Source organism: Lissotriton vulgaris, chromosome 3_1 (genome assembly GCF_964263255.1).
Source record: "Lissotriton vulgaris chromosome 3_1, aLisVul1.2, whole genome shotgun sequence".
Taxonomy (NCBI): domain Eukaryota; kingdom Metazoa; phylum Chordata; class Amphibia; order Caudata; family Salamandridae; genus Lissotriton; species Lissotriton vulgaris.
In genome coordinates, this window is record NC_141689.1 from 1,041,767,244 (window position 1) to 1,041,789,018 (window position 21,775).

Below are 21,775 nucleotides of genomic sequence, written 5' to 3' on the forward strand. Positions count from 1 at the left end.
GCATCCACCACCGCATCCACCACCACATCCACCACCACATCCACCATCACCACCACATCCACCATAACATCCACCATCACATCCACCACCACATCCACCATCACCTCCACATCCACCATGAAATCCACCGCCACATCCACCACCACCACATCCACCACCGCCACATCCACCACCACATCCACCATCACCACCACATCCACCATCACATCCACCACCACCACCACCACCACATCCACCATCATCTCTACCATCACCTCCACATCCACCACCACATTCACCATCATCTCCACCATCACCTCCACATCCACCATGACACCCACCTCCACATCCACCGTGACATCCACCGCCACATCCACCACCACCACATCCACCACATCCACCACCACCACCGCATCCACCACCACCGCATGCACCACCACCACCACACCCACCACCACTTCATCCACCACCACATCCACTACAACCACCACCCCATCCACCGCATCCACCACCGCATCCACCACCGCATCCACCACCACATCCACCACCACATCCACCATCACCACCACATCCACCATCACATCCACCACCACATCCACCACCACATCCACCATCACCTCCACATCCACCATGAAATCCACCGCCACATCCACCACCACCACATCCACCACCGCCACATCCACCACCACCACCACATCCACCACCACCACCACATCCACCACCACCACCACATCCACCACCACCACCACATCCACCACCACCACTTCCACCGCATCCACCACCACCACATCCACCACCACCACCACATCCACCACCACATCCACCACCACATCCACCACATCCACCACCACATCCACCACCACATCCACCACCTCATCCACCACCACCACATCCACCACCACCACATCCACCACCATCACATCCACCACCATCACATCCACCACCACATCCACCACCACATCCACATCCACCACCACATCCACCACCACCACCACATCCACCACCACCACCACATCCACCACCACTTCCACCGCATCCACCACCACCACATCCACCACCACATCCACCACCACCACATCCACCATCACATCCACCATCACATCCACCATCACATCCACCATCACATCCACCATCACATCCACCATCACATCCACCACCACATCTACCACCACTTTCACCACACCCACAACCACCACATCCACCCCCACCACATCCACCACCACCACCACCACCACATCCACCACCACATCCACCATCACCACCACCACCACATCCACCACCACCATATCCCCCAGATCCACCACCACCACATCTATATGAGTGTGGCTCTGTGTGTGTGTAGGTGCAAATGCAATGTTCTTGGATTTTCGTCACAATAAAATACACTGAACATAATCTTCGCAAAAGTAATTTACAAACGTTTAAGCTATTGCCATTATAAATTACAAAAACTTTTATTTAAGTATTAATTATTTACAAAATTAAAAGCCATTGTTTTTTGTAATATCAATACATCTAAGTCACGTAAATACAACACACATTGCATTACAAATGCTATAGGTGTCACATTTGCAAAAGTCAAAACTATTGACATTGTAACTGACAAAGCTATTAATTTTGCTACTTTCAAAACCAACACAAATAAAAAAAGTGTCATTTACAATACTAATAGCTCAAACTTTCCTAATGCGAGACCTATTGCATTTCCAATGCTTGTTTCCTCTTTATATGTGTGCTGCATTTTTCGGCACACATAGAAAGAGGAAAATGCCTCAGTTTATTGTTTTTATGCAAGAAGCTGTCCCTTCCTTCATAAAAACAATCCTGCCAACAACGCAGACACCTCTGCACCATGGTGCAAAGGTGTCTGCGTTGGTGCTAGGCACCAATTTATGCGTCGGAGGACGCAGAAAGGACAGGGATGCGCCGTATTTCATTAACACAGCACATTCCTGCACTTTCCTTTTGAAGCAGGGCTGCCTTGCGGCACTGCTCTGTGCTAAAAAGTTGTAAATGAGGCCCTCAATGTGTACATTGAGGGCCACATTTTGCCTCGAGTTGCATCACTTTTTTGGCACAACCCAGATGCAAAAACTCATTTGTTAAATCACATAACGCGCTCAAATGTAGACATGCAAAACATGTGTGAAGTTTTAAGATATGACGTCACTTCCTGTGTAATCATGGTTGAGATGTCACTTCCTGTGATGTCACGCACTATGATGTTACTTAACTTGGTTAGTTCCCCCACCTCTTTGTTTAAGACTTGGGCCCTGAGCATATCGAACATCAAAGCTAATGAGCAGCAAGTTTCCATATCTAAAATTAACACATGCATTTCTTACAATAAATATGACACCATACCAACTTCAAAACAATCTGGGCTGTAAATCCTTCTACCATTACATCCTAAAATCTTTTTCTTACTATAGGTCTTGTTGTACCTGCTGTGTGAGAAGGTTTCTCTGCAACTTTTCATGTTGTACATATGCTGTGGTTGAGAAAGCATGTATGCAAATGCTAATTAACTATAATGACGTTTAAGGAAGCATGCGCAAGCCGCTAGTACCTGTGTAGCACCTGCCCTGAATATGAGACGCTGTCTAGGGTTGCACATAAAAAGTGAAGAAGGTGCTATACAAAAAGTAAACATGGCCACCGTTGCCACTACTTAATCCGAAGCCTCACTAAAAGCAGCGGGGCTATGCTACCCATTATACACGAGTCACAAACCCGCTGGGACCACGTGAACTCAGAGGAGTGTTACAGAACGCGCCCGTTACCTTTCACTTTCAACACAGAATCTCATTGATTCCACTGCTTTGCTGTCAACTCAAACCGGCTTCAACATGGCAGGCAGAAGTTTCTATTAGAGGAAAATACGTAGGCAACCACGCAACATCACATGACTGTCGCGTCACGCTGCTAGAGCATGTGACGGACAGAGGACTCCTGCAACCATTGGTTAGAAGTGCCAAAGCTGGACACTGCGCGAGAGGCCTCACATGTAGGTCCGCCTACTTTTGATTTGCCGGCAAAAACAAATCTCTGTCTGTGTTATGCTCCCAATAGTTACCGAGAATTTTGTGATCGATATTGACACACGTAGCTACTCGACGCTGCAGATTCGCAAGTAAGCTAAAACCTTAACTGGTTTTGCCATTCGTTTGTAGGCAGGGAGATATTTATTTATTTAATGCATTTTTCTTAAGCGCGGATTTCACCCAAAGGTGTCAGAGCGCTTCCCAATAGAACCAGTTACATGAGGAAAATGTACATACTTATAGATTACAGATACAAACAAGATAGATGAAAAAAATCTCGCACTGTACTTCTCCCATATATGCCTAACATTGAATTCAGGCAGAAGACTCCTAGTTTTTAAAGCCAAAAACGGCTTTATTTTAGCTGTCTCGCCTCTGTTTCAATGTTAGTCAATGGGGAAAATAAACTCCCCCGATTTTTTTCACTTTCTCCTTTTTCAAAATGTTGTATGTATGTTCATGTATCGCATTGACCCTTGACCCTACTTCCAGGCAAGTCGCTCCCCAAGCCGCACAGCTCCACCTGACGGCGCCCACGTGTCCTGAGCCCAGCTGCCGCTGCTGACCGTGTTCGAGGCCCGCCTCCACCCGCAGGCTACCACCTGCGCCTCATCCCTGGTGGTCAGTGGTAGGCCGTAGGTTCTGCTCGCTATATTGCATTGTATTGCTTTCTGTAATTGTACTATGTTTTCATCTGCCTTTATTGATTGTATCATTTTTAGGGCTCGACCTCTGCAATGCGCTTGTGCATTCAGAGGTCGAGACATATAGGGGCTTAAACAGAGTTTAACCAATCTCAATGCGCAAGCGCAAACCCTGAAAAGCGCGTGCACAATGCCACCAGCCGCCTGCCTCGCATCACCACATCAAAGGCAGCCCAGCCTCCCTCCCACAAGCTTCTCCCAGCGTGCGCTCTGCCTCAGGCCGGCATTTCTCCTCCCCTAATTATTCACTGCACGGCCTGCTGCTCCCCGTGCATCTCGTCACCCTTCCTCCCTTGTAATTATTTACTTCACAAAGCAAGCCCACGTTTACTCACTTCTTGTTTAAATACGTTTCATTCAAGACCGTGGCTTAAAAAGCAAGTGATAGAGCCTTGAACCACGTGTATCTGAAAATATCAAGTGATTTAATACCCTTGTCTTTAGTCAAGTAACTATTTAAAACCCCTATTGCCAGCCACAACCGGATCCATCTTGCGTGTTTATTTCGCAGCTCCATTGCTGAGTGCTTCACATCTTATATTATTCATAGGCAACCCGATGTTTTAAAAGACTGCTAAACTACTTTACGATGTATTAACTTCAATTAAAACGACAGATAAACAAACCAAGCTGCTATAGTATTCCGTAACATAAGTCAGAGATACAGTTTTCTAGAAGGCAGACACATAAACAGTCCAGTCCAGCTCTCTCCTTGCAGCCCAGCGCTTTTATGTAACTCATATACTCTAGTCTGAAGTCCTTATGTAATGTAACTGGTCCTTTTGTAAAGCGCTCTGACACCTACGGGTAAAGTTCGCGCTTTATAAAAACGCATTAAAAAAATAAATAAATAAATTACATAAATAAATACATTACAAATATCCATGCAGCGCTATCCTGGGCAGTCTTCCTTCTAAGTGTCCGGTGACTCTCCAGAGGTGACTGCCCTTTAGCTAATGGTTCCTACCAATAAAACATTAGCTGCTGCTGTTTGCAGTCGTGTTTTCTCGCTTCTTTTAAACGCTTTGAATAACACATGCGTCTTGCTGTTCCTACTGCGCAGTTATCATTGTCTAATAATACTGAGGCTTTTCACACACCAACTTTAAGCAATTACTGCACATTAGAAATGTACACGGCCTGTTTCACAGCGACTGTTTATGTTTAAAGAGCATCCCTTGGACTGACCACATGTTTACGTGGGCACCACTTTGTTGAAAAAAATATGCTCTATCCCACTTAAAAACGATTATCCTGAAACAAAATGTTCGCCGTCTTCCGCCCGGGGCTGCTGTCGCCCCCTCCGCTTCCCAGGAGGGGCTGTGCTGTACCCCCGCATTTAACCAGAGGCTTAATGTACTGCAGTTTCCAACTCTGAAATGGTGGTTGCAGCAGGTAGGCAAGCGGTTCCTTCCACTCACACCTATTTTGTTGCCTGGATGGGTTGCTGGCAGTTGTCCTGTTTGTATGCTAGTTCTCTTCTCCCATCAATGGATGTTTTAACATTATGTATGATGTATTTGTTGTGTTTCCCTTGTGATGGTGCAATGGGCTCGAAATGCAAACACCCCTCGAACATTTCTGTTAGGTTGGGGCGTAAAACATGTATTGGCAAAGCCAATACGTCTGGCTTGCATTTTGGGACTTAATTTACATATTTTCAAAAGTCCTTGTGCAACGAGAAAACACAACCAGATAAACAATTGATTGTGTGATTATCAGTACAATTTTGAGATCTATAATTGTCTGTCATGCGTTGCAATGCAAACTCTCTAAGGAGTTAGAGGGGGTGGAAAAATACACCGAACAGATACTCGGTAACGCTCGCCTTTCTGTAGTGCCTCGCTTTCCCCATATGCTTGAAGACAATCTGCTTCCCCGCCCCCCTGGTGTTTGCTAATGCGTTTTTTTCCCCTCCCACCCTTCCTTTGATGTCCACCGCGCATGGCCTCTGACTGTCGCCCCTCCATCCTTCACAGCCCCTCTCTGTCATGGAATCTCGCAGAGGGTGTGACCGTCCTAGGACTATTATGTGTTCCGTTCTCACTGTTACAGTCCCATTTCTTGTTTTTATTCCCACTTAAAACCCTACCTCACCCTGCATCTCTGACTGCCGATAGTAATCTTGGCCTTCTAATTCACAAGATCTTATGTTTTCTGTAGTGTTTCCATCCAACCCCCCACTCCATTCATCCACCCCCACTCCATCCATTCACCCCCACTCCATCTATCCATCCATCCACCCCCCATCTCACTCCATCCATCCATCTATCCATCCATCCACCCCACTCCATCCATCCATCCATCCATCCCACTCCATCCATCCATCCATTCCCCCCACTCCATCCATCCATTCCCCCACTCCATCCATCCATCCCCCCACTCCATCCATCCATCCCCCACCCATTCCATCTCTCCCACTCCATCCAACCAATCATCCCCTCCACTCCATCTATCCACCCCCCACTCCATCCACCCCACTCCATCCCCCCACTCAATCCACTCCATCCATCCATCCATCCCACTCCATCCATCCATACATCCCCCCCACTCCATCCACCCCCCCACTCCATCCCCTCCCCCCACTCCATCCATCCATACATCCCCAAGTTCAAGTTCAAGTTTAGAATTTGTATAGCGCACTACTCACCCAGAGGGTCTCAAGGTGCTTGAGGGAGGGGGGGTACGTTACTTATTGAATATCCAGGTTTTTAGTTGTTTTCTGAAGGAGAGGTGGTTCTGTGAAAGGCGGAGGTGGGTGGGGAGAGAATTCCAGGTCTTGGCCGCTAGGTAGGAGAAGGATCTTCCCCCCATGGTGGATCTTTGGATGCGTGGAATTGCGGCGAGGGCTTGGTTGGACGATCGTAGTTGGCGGGTGGGGGTGTAGAAGGACAGGCGCGTGTTGAGGTATTCGGGTCCTAGGTCGTAGAGGGCTTTGTGTGCGTGGGTGAGGAGACGGAACGTTATTCTCTTGTTGACGGGTAGCCAGTTGAGGTCTTTCAGGTGACCGGAAATGTGAGTTTGGCGGGGGATGTCTAGGATGAGTCTGGCTGAGGCGTTCTGGATGCGTTGGAGTTTTTTCTGTAGTTTGGCTGTGGTTCCGGCGTAAAGTGTGTTTCCGTAGTCCAATCGGCTTGTGACCAGTGCATGGGTGACTGTCTTTCTTGTTTCGGTGGGGATCCAGCGGAAGATTTTTTTGAGCATACGTAGGATGTTGAAGCAAGATGACGAGACGGCGTTGACTTGTCTGGTCATCGAGAGGGAGGAGTCCAGGATGAAGCCCAGGTTACGTGCGTGGTCCGTTGGTTTGGGTGCGTTTCCCAGGGCCGGTGGCCACCATGAGTCGTTCCAAGCGGAGGGGGATGAACCTAGGATGAGGACTTCCGTTTTGTCCGAGTTCAGTTTAAAACGGCTGTTCTTCATCCATTCGGCCACTTCTTTCATCCCATCGTGTAGGTTGATTTTGGCGGTGTTTGGGTCTTTGGTGAGGGAGAGGATCAGCTGGGTGTCGCCTGCGTAGGAGATGATGTTGAGGTTGTGTTGGCACGCGATGGATGCGAGGGGACTCATGTATTCGTTGAAGAGGGTGGGACTGAGAGATGATCCTTGTGGAACGCCGCAGATGACTTCAGTGGCTTCCGATTTGAAAGGGGGGAGGCGGACTCTCTGGGTTCTTCCGGTGAGGAACAAGATGATCCAGTTCAATGCTTCTCCTTGTATTCCGACGTTGCTGAGGCATTGTATAAGGGTGCTATGACAGACTGTGTCGAAGGCTGCGGAGAGGTCAAGTAGGATGAGGGCAGCTGTTTCTCCGTTGTCCAGTAGAGTTCGAATGTCGTCTGTTGCTGCGATGAGGATCTCTCGGTGCTGTGTTTGGCTCGGAAGCCGGACTGTGAAGGGTCGAGTGATTTGTTGGATTCGAGGAAGGCGGTGAGCTGACTGTTGACTGTTTTCTCAATGACTTTGGCAGGGAATGGGAGGAGTGAAATGGGGTGGTAGTTCTTATGTTCGGTGGGGTCTGCTGTGGGTTTCTTCAGGAGGGCGCTGAGTTTGGCATGTTTCCAGCTTTCCCGGAAGGTAGCGGAGTTGAGGGAGCAGTTCGTCTCGGAGATGGGGTGCGATAATGGAGTCTGCTTTGTTGAAAATGTGGTGGGGACATGGGTCGGTTGGCGATCCTGAGTGGATGGAGTTCATCAGGCGGATGGTGTCTTCAGTGGTGATTGGGATCCAGGCGCAAAGGGTGTTAAAGGGGGGTTTTAGATCGGAGGAGGGTGGGGTGGACTGGTCGCCAAAGCTGTTATGTATGTCAGCAATTTTGTTGTGGAGGAACGAGGCTAGAGAGTCGCAGAGGTTTTGGGAGGGAGTGATATCGTTGTTGCCGGCGGTGGGGTTGGTGAACTCTTTGACGATGTTGAATAGTTCCTTGCTGTTGTGGGCGTTGTTTTCGAGTCGATCCTTGAATGCTGATTTCTAGGTGGATCTGATCAGTTGGTGGTGTTTGCGGGTGGCGTTCTTGAAGGTGATCAGGTTGTCAGTGGTTGGGTTTTTTCGCCAGGCTTTCTCGAGGGTGCGACAGGTCTTCTTGGATTTCTTAAGGTCAACATTGAACCAGGGGGCTTTTTTCCTACCTTGCTTGATTTGATGGTTTTTCAAGGGTGCTAATTCGTCACCGCTGTGGGTGATCCATTGTGTGAGGTTGGTGACTGCTTGGTTTGGGTCCGATGATTTGGCAGGAGGGTTTTGGTGAAGCGATGTGAAGAGCTGGTCGGTGGTGATTTTGTTCCAGTTTCTGCGGGGAATCGGTTGTGGGTGGTTGTGGGTCGTAGTCTTTATGTAGTTGAAGTGAACGCAGCTGAGGTCCGTCCAATGGAGAGCAGTGGTGTGATTGAAGGAGATGTGCTTACTGGAGGTGAAGATTGGGTCGAGCGTGTGCCCGGCATAGTGGGTTGAGGTGTCAACAAGTTGTTTGAGTCCGACATTGGCGAGGTTGTCCAGAAGGGTGGTGGTGTTGCTGTCGTTGTTCTTTTCCAGGTGGAAGTTGAGGTCTCCCAGTAGAATGTAGTCCTCGGAGGGGAGGGCGTGTGGGCTGATGAAGTCAGAGATGTCTTCGCTGAATTGTGTGCGGGGTCCTGGTGGCCTGTAGATGAGGGTCCCTCTGAGTGTGGTCTTGGGGTCGGTGTGGATCTGGAAGTGAAGGTGTTCGGCAGCTGCGAGGTTATCGTCGGAACTGGTCGTGATGCGGATGGTGTTCTTATGGACGATGGCGATGCCTCCTCCTGTTTGGTTGATGCGGTCCTTTCTGATGATCTTGTAGCCGTCCGGGATGGCTATGGCGATGTCGGGCGTTGATGAGGCGTTCATCCAGGTTTCTGTAAGAAAGGCGACGTCCGGTGATGTGGTGTCGAGTAGGTTCCAAAGTTCAATGGCGTGTCTGTGGACCGAGCGGGTGTTGAGCAGGATGCACTATAGGTGGTTAGTGTCGGAGCTCTGTTTGGAGTTTGTGGATTTGGTGTGGGTCCTGATGCAGTCGAACTTGCAGGAGTGGCAGGTGAAGGGTCCATGGGTGTGTCCTGGGGCGGCTTGGTGGCAGTCTGGAAGTCGCCCGGGGTTGAGAGCTAAGAGGGTTGCGGAGTTGTACGTTATGCGGCTGGAGTGGGTTTTACGGGGGCAGGGGGTCTGGGGCTGGGCGCGGTCCAGTCCAGGCGCGGACGGGCGTAGACTGGCTTACCTTTGGCGCACCTTCGGCACGCATGGGGCGCGCCCGCAGCACGTAAACGCTGCGCGTAAGTGCATCTGTCATAAATGGATTGTGGAGGGGGCGGAGCGAGGGAGGGGCAGCTGGGAGGCAGGAGCGGGGTGGAGAGACGGGCTGGGAGTCACAACAACAAAATGGCAGCAAGCCAAAAGCGAAACAGGACGAGATTGGGGCACAAGTCAGAACACTGCAAAGATGTGGGCAGAGGCACCGACACAATCAGGCACAATATAAATTAACCAGCAATGCGAGGTTTCGAATACAGCGCCACGAGGTCACACAAGCACAAGAGGCAGCACGCGCAATGTGGGCTATGTAACGAAGCGCTATAAAAATAAGTCAGGCCACAAGGCGCTATGGAAATTAATGCACGGCAGCAAAGCGCTATGGAAATCAATGCGAGGCAGCAAAGCACTATGGAAATCAATGCGAGGCACCAAAGCGCTATGAAAATCAACAAATGGAGATGGTAGCAGTGAGTAGCAAAGCGCTACGATACCAGTCAAGCAGGGAGCGTGGGGAGCGACCGCTTCTGAGCGAGTCAGGACCCCAACTCCATCCCCCATCCATCCATCCCCCCACTCCATCCATCCATTCATCCCCTCCTCTCCATCCATCCATCCCCCTACTCCATCCCCCATCCATCCACCCCCACTCCATCCATCCATCCATCCCCCCACTCCAACCATCCATCCCCCCACTCCAACCTCCCCACTCCATCCATCCATCCCCCCAACTCCATCCATCCATCCATCCCCCACTCCATCCATCCACCTCCCACTCCATCCATCCACCTCCCACTCCATTTATTCATCCACCCCCCATTTTCCATCCATCCCCTCCACCCCATCCATCCACCCCCCCACTCCATCCGTCCATCCCCCCCACTCCATCCCCCCACTCAATCCATCCATCCACCCCCCCACCCCATTCCCCTCCCCCACTCCATCCATCCATCAACTCCATCCCCCATCCATCCCCCCACTTCATCCATCCATTCATTCATCCCCTCCACTCCATCCATCCATCCCCCTACTCCATCCCCCATCCATCCACCCCCACTCCATCCATCCATCCATCCCCCCACTCCATCCATCCATTCATTCATCCCCTCCACTCCATCCATCCATCCCCCTACTCCATCCCCCATCCATCCACCCCCACTCCATCCATCCATCCATCCCCCCACTCCAACCATCCAACCTCCCCACTCCATCCATCCATCCCCCCACTCCATCCATCCATCCACCCCCCCACTCCATCCATCCACCTCCCACTCCATCCATCCACCTCCCACTCCATTCATTCATCCATTCACCCCCACTCCATCCATCCCCTCCACCCCATCCATCCACCCGCCCACTCCATCCGTCGATCCCCCCCACTCCATCCCCCCACTCAATCCATCCATCCCTCCCCCCACTCCATCCATCCATCCCCCAACTCCATCCCCCATCCATCCACCCCCCCACTCCATTCCCCTCCCCCACTCCATCCATCCATCCATCCCCCAACTCCATCCCCCATCCATCCATCCACTCCATCCATCCATCCATTCATTCATCCCCTCCACTCCATCCATCCATCTCCCCCATCCATCCACCCCCACTCCATCCATCCACCCCCACTCCATCCATCCATCCATCCCCCCACTCCAACCATCCATCCCCCACTCCAACCCCCCCACTCCATCCATCCATCCACCCCCCACTCCATTCATTCATCCATTCACCCCCACTCCATCCATCCATCCCACCTCTCCATCCATCCATCCCCCCACTCCATCCCTCCATCCACCCCCACTCCATCCATCCATCCCACCACTCCATCCCACAACTCCATCCATCCATCCATCCCCCTCCACTCTGTACCACCACAGCATCATTCAGCACCACCACAGTACCACTCAGCACCACCACATTATCACTCAGCACCATCACATTATCACTCAGCACCACCACATTATCACTCAGCACCACCACAGGACCACTCAGCACCACCACAGCACCACTCAGCATCACCACAGCACCACTCGGCACCACCACAGCACCACTCGGCACCACCACAGCACCACTCGGCACCACCACAGCATCACTCGGCACCACCACAGCATCACTCGGCATCACCACAGCACCACCCGGCACCACCACAGCACCTGCCAGCACCACCACAGCATCACCCAGCACCACCACAGCATCACTCAGCACCACCACAGCATCACTCAGCAGCACCACTCAGCGCACAACCACAGCATCACTCAGCGCACAACCACAGCATCACTCAGCACAACCACAGCATCACTCTGCGGAACCACTTCATCACTCAGCACCACCATATTATCACTCAGCACCACCACATTATCACTTAGCACCACCACAGCACCACTCTGCACCACCACAGCATCACTCTGCACCACCACAGCATCACTCAGCACCACCACAGCACCACTCAGCACTACCACAGCACCACTCAGCACCACCACAGCACCACCACAGCATCACTCACCACCACCACAGCATCACTCACCACCACCACAGCATCACTCACCACCACCACAGCACCACTCAGCACCACCACAGCATCACTCAGCAACAACACAGCAACACCACAGCATCACTCAGCACCACCCCAGCATCACTCAGCACCACTCACCATCACCACATCATCACTAAGCATCACCCCAGCATCACTCAGCACCACCACAGCACCACTCAGCATCACCACATCATCACTCAGCGCTACCCCAGCATCACTCAGCACCACCACATTATCACTCAGCACCACCACATTATCACTCAGCGCCACCACATTATCACTCAGCGCCACCCCAGCATCACTCAGCGCCACCCCAGCATCACTCAGTGCCACGCCAGCATCACTCAGCGCAACCACAGCATCACTCAGCGCAACCACAGCATCACTCAGCGCAACCACAGCATCACTCAGCGCAACCACAGCATCACTCAGCGCAACCACAGCATCACTCAGCGCAACCACAGCATCACTCAGCACCACCACAGCATCACTGGTTCAAATATGTTCTTTCAATGTTTCAAGCTGTTTTCAAGCTTTCAAGCTTTATTACAAATCACAAAAAAATGTTAATATTTCACTTCTGTTCTTGGATTTTCGTCACAATAAAAAACAATGAACATAATCTTCACAAAAGTTATTTACAAAAGTTTAAGCTATTGCCATTACAAATTAAATAAATTATTTAAGTATTAATTATTTTAAAAAAAATAAGCCATTGTTATTTGTAATATCAATACATCTAAGTCACGTAAATACAAAACATGTTGCATTACAAATGCTATAGGTGACACATTTGCGAAAGTTATAACTATTGGCATTGTAAATGACAAAGCTATTAATTTAGCTATTTTAAAAAACAACACATAAAAAAAAAAAAAGTAATTTATAAGAACAATAGCTCAACCTTTCCGAATGTGAGCCCTATTGCATTTCCAATGCTTGTTCTTCCCTCCTGTACTTTTTCTTTGCCCTTTTTAGGTCTCGCCTGTCAATGCGCATGCGCATTGAGCTTGCGAGACTATGGGGGCTTAAACAGACTTTAACCAACTTGCGATTTCATGGCGATTCCTTGCAGTGCCCGTGAAATTCAAGCTCAATGCGCAAGCGCATTGACATAAAAAGCGCGTGCACATGAAAGCGACAAGGCTCCCTCCCACGGCTATCCCCAGCATGCGCTGTGCCTCAGGCATTTCTCCTCCCCTAATTTATTCACTGCCACGGCTTTCGCTTTGACGGGCGCCGGTCCGCCTCTCCCCTCCTGGCCGCCTCTCCCCTTTCTCTCCAGCACGCTCATACAGTCCACAAAAAAAACATGCACCGTCTCTCCCCTCCTGGCCACCTCTCAGCATACATTGGATACATTCATACTCCAGGCTCGCATCACAACTTCGAGTCACCCGTAGGGATGGCTAGCTTTCATTACAAATTACTTGTGTAGAAATAAAATGAAACACATAGACTCACTCCCATTCATCATGCCTAGTTTTTCAACCCCTCCCTCTACAGCGTGCTAGGGACCCTAAATGAAAATCACAGACTCACTCCCATTCAGCTTTCATACTATCATTCACAAATTCAAAACACATGGACACCAATACATGCTATAGCTAGACATTTTCAATACACAAAGAAATTTATTACCATTATACGGAAGCAATTTCCTTTACGCCAAGCATCAGCACGGACTATACATCGCACACAAGGTGCAACTATCGAACCACTTTATATACACTTTAATAACAGCAAGATTCATCATTTGAATTATGTTGCTATTAGCAGGGCCAAATCAATACAAAATGTATATGTACACAATTTTGATGAAGGCAAAATTATAGTACAGCCACAAGTTAATGAGGAAATGCACAGATTAAGGACACAAATGCCACTTGAAATACATATCCCACAGTTACACACATACACTGCACATTTCAATATCATTGCACACAATATAAGATCACTACAGAAACTTTTTACATCAATGATAGCTGATAGGAATATATTACAAGCAGACATTATTTGCTTAACTGAGATCAACACTACAAGGAAGGCAACAGCTACAGATTTTAAGATACTACAATACCATCACATTATATTTGATAAATTTCATACATACAACCCAAACCATGGTATGATAATGTATTACAAACAAGATTTATTTATATTGCCTATTTATGAGACACACGAAGGGATAGACATTTTACATTTTACAGTACATATTAATAACACGGATTACCTTATTATTATCCTATACAAACCACCACATAAAAGTATAACTTCTCTTTTGAATTTTATTGGAAATATTACGAATTTTTACCCCACATACAAATGTATCATTATGGGGGATTTCAATGTGGATCTATCTCAACAAAATTCATACACTAACCAATTAATTGGATTCTTTGAAGCAAAATTACAATGTAAACAACTCATTAACAGTTACACAACTAACTACCAATCCATTTTAGATCATATATATACTAATGAAAAACTACACAAGTATGGTACATTAGAATGCTATTACAGTGATCATAAAGCAATATGGGTCTGTATTTAACATGTTGTAACATATTTTATATTTCAGATGATGTCTATTGAAGAAATCATTAACATTAATACCGATGACAACAAACCGTATCAGAAACCCATACGAGTTAATGTAATCAACTGCTCTGGAAAAACTACATACAAAAATGCAAAACAAGAACAAAAAATTCTATTTCATTTGGCTCTAGCTGATAAAACTGGAAGTATCAAATGTACTTGTTATCAAGAAGAATTATACGAGCAAACTAAAAGTAACTGTGGACTACTGATACGCAACTTCATCATCAAAAACAAAACAATTCTAATTACTAAGCAAAGCAAAGTAACAAAATTTCCCGCTATGAAAATAGATGAGGGGCTTATCCAACAAGCGAAGAACATTTTGCAACCGCCTGCACCATCTGCTTCTCCCATTAAGGAAATCAAACGTGCAAGTTTAAAAACTCTTATGACCGTTTCAGGGACAATATGTGACGTAAGTATAAAGGCAAACATATAATAATGTCACTAAAAGAACATGTCTAGTTAGTTTACAAGCACATTACACCTTTGCTAACTAAGCTCGGAAGCTAAAAACACATAGCGTTATACACTCTGTCACACTATGTAGAACGTCCTAGGTTTTAAAACCTTAATCTGGCAGTGTATCACAGTCAACTAAAAATTCTAGCACCCTCTAAAGATCCCTTTTTAAAAATAAACTCTGATATATTTTAGAAAGGAGGTTCAGTTGGGTGTTATAATCTGACACCTTATATTGCCATTCATACATTGTTATTGTTATTGTTATCTGGATTTTGTATAGCGCCAAATCACCGTCAGGTCTCTAGGCGCTTCTGACAGATACAGCAACAAGAAAAGATAAGTGAGCAGGGATTCGGATTATCGGCCTAACTCACAGAGCTCCAAAAGCATCTCTGAATAAAAGTGTCTTCAAAGATTTCCTAAAAAGGAGGAGGTTAGTTTCTTTACGAAAGGCCTCAGGTAGCTTATTCCACATTTGAGGGGCTTGGATTGAAAAGGATCTGCCGCCTTTGGTTGCCATTTTAAAGCGCGGACATGACAGCAATTGGGAGTTGGAAGATCTTAAAGCTCGCTTGGGATTGTAGACTTCAAGCCTCTCTTTTATATAGGCAGGTGCCTGCCCAAAAATTGCCTTATGGGCAATGCACAGGCTTTTAAATTCCACCCTTTGCTTTATGGGTAGCCAGTGTAGCCTGTGCAATAATGGGGAAGCATGGGTCTGTCTGGGTAGTCTGAAGATTAACTGTGCTGCATCATTCAAGGTGATCTGCAGGCGGTTAATCAGATTTTTTGGCAGACCTAGATATAATGCATTCCCATAGTCAATCCTGGAGACTATTGTTGCCGAAACAATGGTTCGGAGCATGGTGATAGAGAGTAAGGATACTAACTTTCGCAACTGCCTAATCAAGTTAGTGCAAGTTCAAACAACAGAGGATACTTGGCTGATCATTGAGAGCTCCTGGTCGATCTTAATACCAAGGCTCTTTACGCTAGGGCATGGCCTTGGGGTCGGTCCAAGCTCTTGGGGCCAGAACAAATCATTCCAAGGTGAGGTGGCAGTTGAAACTACCAGGACCTCCGTTTTATCTGGATAAATTTTTAGCAGATTTGTCGTCATCCAGCTCACCGTGAACCTTAGTATATTCTGGGCCATGGACAGAGCCGATGTTGTATTGTCGATACTCAGCAACAGCTGAGTATCATCGGCATAGTTAAAAACTTTACAGCCCATGTTCGCCAGGGAGTCTATCAGTGACTGCAGGTAAAGATTGAACAGGAGTGGTGAGAGTGCAGACCCTTGCAGGACTCCACACTCCAAAACACCCACCTCAGAGACACGGTCTGCTAGTTGGATCCTCTGAGTCCTCCCTAGCAAAAAGGATTTTAACCATTGGAGGGCCTGGTCATTTATCCCAAACACAGCCAGCCTGTCTAGGAGCAGGGCATGGCTGACAATATCAAACGCCGCTGAAAGATCTAAAAGTATCAGGGAGCTTGTTTTTTTACTGTCAGCCATGCATCTAAGCTCATCCAGCACCGAGAGCATTACTAACTCGGTGCTATGATGGGCACGAAACCCTGCTTGCCGCTCCTGGAGTAGATGATGTAACTCCAGGAAAGATGACAGTGATTTTAACACATGCTGTTCTAAAATCTTGGACAGGAAAGGCAGCTGGGATATTGGCCTGTAGTTTTTCAAGCAGGTCGGATCAGCCCCTGTTTTTTTTATCAAGGGTTTGACGCGTGCCTCTTTAAAACTAGCTGGTAACAAGCCTGTGTCCAGTGAGTTGTTTAGGAGGCCTAGGATCTGGTGCTCCAGAACGGGAAGCGCCAACCGAAAGATTCCAGGGGGGCAAGGGTCTGCGGGGGAACCGGACTTGGTTGAAATGGCGAGCTGTCTAAGAATTGTAGAATCTATACTTGGAAAACTAGAGATGGTGAAGTTCGGAGGAGTTTGGGGGGCTTGCAAAATAGTAGGCATAGTAGGGATATCCTTCTTAATATCTGACAGAATGGTTGCCACTTTCTCCAGGAAATAGCCTTGGAAGGTGTTACAATCTATCACCTTCTTACTTAGTTCTTTTAAAATTTGGAAAGTTTCTTTCTGGACATTTACTGCATTTTTTATGCGGGTTTCGTAATAGTCCCTTTTAGTTGATACAATAAATTTGTTGTATACCTTCAGAGATGTTTTATAAAGTTTGCGGTCTGTATCGTCTTTAGACTTCCTCCAGCATCTCTCAAGATGGCGAAGCTTTCTTTTTTGATCTCTCAAGATCGGGGTAAACCAAGGGGCCCCTTTTTCCACGCCCTTTATTTTCTGTGTCTTTTCCGGGGCTATCTGGTCGATAGACTGTCTAAGACTCGCCACTATGGTGTTGTAATTTTGGTCTAGATCTGGACTGTCATGTGGACTCGTTGACTGTTGTGAATATTTGGAAAGGGCATCGGTTAGGGTTACCGAGTCAACTTTTTTCCACTGACGCACTTTTTTAGTTTTTAACGGGAGCTTGACCTGAGGACTATCCTGTGGAACATCACACAGGAGTAGATGGTGGTCAGACCAGATACATGGTACAATACTCGTGAGGGCCACCTCTGGAATAGAGGTCCAGATTAGATTGAGGGTGTGGCCCTTTATGTGAGTTGGGTCTTCCACTAGTTGTTCAAAGCCTAGTGCGGTCATGGAGGTCTGTAACTGACGTGTTGGCAGATCTTTGTCTGCCCTGTCCCAGTGGACGTTAAAATCACCTTTCACCAAAATTTTCTTGTATCGTGTACATATATCCGATACAATAGGGGAGAAGAGTTCATTGAATACTGAGGTAAATTGTGGTGGACAATAAACATTAAGAACGATGAAACAGGAATTATTCAGGGTGATTTTTACTCCAAGTAAATCTACAGCATTTATTGTTTCAGCTAGGACTTTGGCCACTGTTAGCTGTTTTTAAAAAATAATTGCTACGCCTCCACCTCGAGCCTCGTCCGGACGATTATGCCAGATCATATCATATCCACTTGGGAGAGCAGCTATGATGTCGGGGGAGGAGTTTTCACCTAACCATGTTTCCGTAAGGGTCAATATGTCAATGGTCTCATCCTGTAAAAGAGTGAATATTTCCAGGTGATGTTTCTGAAGTGACCTGGTATTTAGACTAGCAAGCTTCAAAGGAGATCGTTGGAGAGTGTCCCTACTACTAGGAAAATGTAAGATGTTAAATTCCTTTAGGATAGACAGCGTTGTGGAATTTACGATATGCCCACCTGAGTTCAGTAATAGAAGGTCATTTACAGAGTAAGACAAACGCCTACCAGAGTGCCTGGTCCCTGAGCCCGATCGAGCGCGGACGAGCGCAGACGGGCAGGACTCTGGCACGACTCCGGCTCAGGTCCGGCGCGTCCGCTGAACGCGTCCGCTGCGCGGAGTCATCACCGTCCGTTTTTGTAGCGCTGCCAGAGCGCGTCACCAGCCCAGCCCAACCCAATATGGCCGCCGAAACCGGAGACCCTGCCCTCGGCGTCTACACTCAGCCGAGAGCCGGTCCGAAGGTAAAGGGAGGGGGGAGAAGGGACACAAAGCGCCAAGAAGCGCAGGGGAGTCTCTACACACTTCTTAAAATCAAGTGTGCAAAAACGACATCAAGTATGCAAAAGCGATTTTACACAATTTAAAATGCTGATAATTAAAGGAAAAGGTAAGAGACCTACCGGCTTCCGCCTCAGGAGGGGAGAGTAGCTTGTCAGAATCACTCGCTCCGCCAAACAGAGCCCTTTTGTAGCGCTGCCAGAGCGCGTCACCAGCCCAGCCCAACCCAATATGGCCGCCAAAACCGGAGACCCTGCCCTCGGCGTCTACACTCAGCCGAGAGCCAATCCGGAGGTAAAGGGAGGGGGGAGAAGGGACACAAAGCGCCAAGAAGCGCAGGGGAGTCTCTACACACTTCTTAAAATCAAGTGTGCAAAAACGACATCAAGTATGCAAAAGCGATTTTACACAATTTAAAATGCTGATAATTAAAGGAAAAGGTAAGAGACCTCCCGGCTTCCGCCTCAGGAGGGGAGAGTAGCTGTTGTCAGAATCACTCGCTCCGCCAAACAGAGCCCTTTTGTAGCGCTGCCAGAGCGCATCACCAGCCCAGCCCAACCCAATATGGCCGCCGAAACCGGAGACCCTGCCCTCGGCGTCTACACTCAGCCGAGAGCCGGTCCGGAGGTAAAGGGAGGGGGAAGAAGGGACACAAAGCGCCAAGAGGCGCAGGGGAGTCTCTACATTGCTCAATTACTATGTGTTCTGTACTTAAAAAATTAATACAATGGTTTTTTTTTAGGAAGAGGACGTAAAGACTGTCTTTATCAATGGACAAGATACTGCACTGAAATCTATTACTTTAAAAGATGCTACAGATGACATCAAAGTGACACTGTGGAGAGAAGCTACACTATTCCACATAAATATTGGAGATTATGTGACGCTAACTCATGTGACTGTCCATGAATTTAATGCACAGAAAATATTGAATACAACGAGGCACAGCAAAATTGAAGTAAGCACAAAAAAAAAAAAAAATCTTCTTGAAATCATAACAACTATTTCACTACCTATATACAACTATCTACCTCTCGCACCCACTCTGGATCTATCACCCACTCTGGATCTATCACCCACTCTGGATCTATCACCCACTCTGGATCTATCGCCCACTCTGGATCTATCGCCCACTCTGGATCTATCACCCACTCTGGATCTTTCAGGCACTCTGGATCTTTCAGGCACTCTGTATCTTTCAGGCACTCTGTATCTTTCAGGCACTCTGTATCTTTCACGCACTCTGTATCTTTCACACACTCTGTATCTTTCACACACTCTGTATCTTTCACACACTCTGTATCTTTCACACACTCTGTATATTTCACCGATCTGTATCTTTCACCGATCTGTATCTTTCACACACTCTGTATCTTTCACACACTCTGTATCTTTCACACATTCTGTATCTATCACACACTCTGTATCTATCACACACTCTGTATCTATCACACACTCTGTATCTATCACACACTCTGTATCTTTCACACACTCTGTATCTTTCACACACTCTGTATCTTTCACACACTCTGTATCTTTCACACACTCTGTATCTTTCACACACTCTATCTTGCACACACTCTATCTTGCACACACTCTGTATCTTTCACACACTCTGTATCTTTCACACACTCTGGATCTATCACCCACTCTGGATCTATCACCCACTCTGGATCTATCACCCACTCTGGATCTATCACCCACTCTGGATCTATCGCCCACTCTGGATCTATCGCCCACTCTGGATCTATCGCCCACTCTGGATCTATCACCCACTCTGGATCTTTCAGGCACTCTGTATCTTTCAGGCACTCTGTATCTTTCAGGCACTCTGTATCTTTCACACACTCTGTATCTTTCACACACTCTGTATCTTTCACACACTCTGTATCTTTCACACACTCTGTATCTTTCACACACTCTGTATCTTTCACACACTCTGTATCTTTCACACACTCTGTATCTTTCACACACTCTGTATATTTCACCGATCTGTATCGTTCACACACTCTGTATCTTTCACACACTCTGTATCTTTCACACATTCTGTATCTATCACACACTCTGTATCTATCACACACTCTGTATCTATCACACACTCTGTATCTATCACACACTCTGTATCTTTCACACACTCTGTTTCTTTCACACACTCTGTTTCTTTCACACACTCTGTATCTTTCACACACTCTCTAGCTTACACACACTCTGTATCTTTCACACTGTATCTTTCACACATTCTGTATCTTTCACGCACTCTGTATCTTTTACACACTCTTTATCTTTCACACACTCTGTATCTTTCACACACTCTGTATCTTTCACACACTGTGTATCTTTCACACACTCTGTATCTATCACACACACACACACTCTCTCTCACAAACACACTCTTTCTTTCACACTGTACTTACAAAACAAATAAAAAATTAAATTAAAATAAATAATAGTTGCATTTGTTTTTTCTCAACAGGTAACAGCACCACCAGAGGAAAATATTGACATTGAAATTTATGGAGTAGAAAGCACCAAAGAAGAAACAAGTATAATAACAATAAGAGTGACAAACACGGACGTTTATCAATCAATGCCCATAGAAAATGACATACTAATTAAATGGTTTATGTTGGATGAAGAGGTGGACAACATTGGAGATGCGCTTGTACATTATTTGCCGCAAAATTGTGAAGTGTTTTTTTGTAATGGGAAAATAATTAAAATTGTAAAAGACAAAGACGATGAAGACATATGTTCAGACTAAACCTTTAATGTTGACATGCTATTACATTTTGTACAAAGTAAAAAATAAATATTTTTGTGTTTCTAAAATAATAAAGGTGTGAAAATAAAATTATAAACCTGTATGGTCTGGTTTTTTAAAAGCGAGGCTAAATACAACTACAACTACACTCAACTAATACAACATAGTCACACACACCTACAACCATCATACAATGCTTCTGCCAGCCAAACACAACAACTGCTAATGCTTGCTTTAACGCCATGCAAATACAAAAGAGGTCCATCACTGCAAGCTTCCACAGGGCACACACAACACCAGGCACACACTAGCATCATGCATCCACACAAGTAAAAC

The 21,775-nt window shown here is 47.0% G+C and overlaps 2 protein-coding genes across 2 annotated transcripts in view; one reads left to right on the forward strand and one right to left on the reverse strand.

Moving 5' to 3' along the window:
- Positions 1-2,855, reverse strand: part of FOCAD (focadhesin) — a 1,219,893-nt gene extending 1,217,038 nt beyond the window's left edge. The window contains exon 1 of the mRNA XM_086961452.1: positions 2,763-2,855. The gene's annotated coding sequence lies outside the window, so the exon portion shown is untranslated. The remainder of the gene's footprint in view (positions 1-2,762) is intronic.
- A 166-nt stretch (positions 2,856-3,021) lies between these two features.
- LOC147727369 (uncharacterized) lies at positions 3,022-21,439 on the forward strand. The gene is made up of 4 exons (XM_086963100.1): positions 3,022-3,112; positions 14,599-15,036; positions 19,421-19,636; positions 21,152-21,439. The coding sequence occupies exons 2-4, from the start codon at positions 14,599-14,601 to the stop codon at positions 21,437-21,439; spliced, it is 942 nt and encodes a 313-aa protein (XP_086819226.1). The 5' UTR covers positions 3,022-3,112.
- Positions 21,440-21,775: the final 336 nt, after the last annotated feature.

Excerpts from the sequence above, each read along its gene's own strand:
- LOC147727369 (XM_086963100.1), top strand. The coding sequence starts at position 14,599 with ATGATGTCTATTGAAGAAATCATTAACATTAATACCGATGACAACAAA. Across the intron at positions 15,037-19,420 it reads TTTCAGGGACAATATGTGAC|GAAGAGGACGTAAAGACTGT; the intron begins GTAAGTATAAAG and ends GTTTTTTTTTAG. Across the intron at positions 19,637-21,151 it reads CGAGGCACAGCAAAATTGAA|GTAACAGCACCACCAGAGGA; the intron begins GTAAGCACAAAA and ends TTTTCTCAACAG.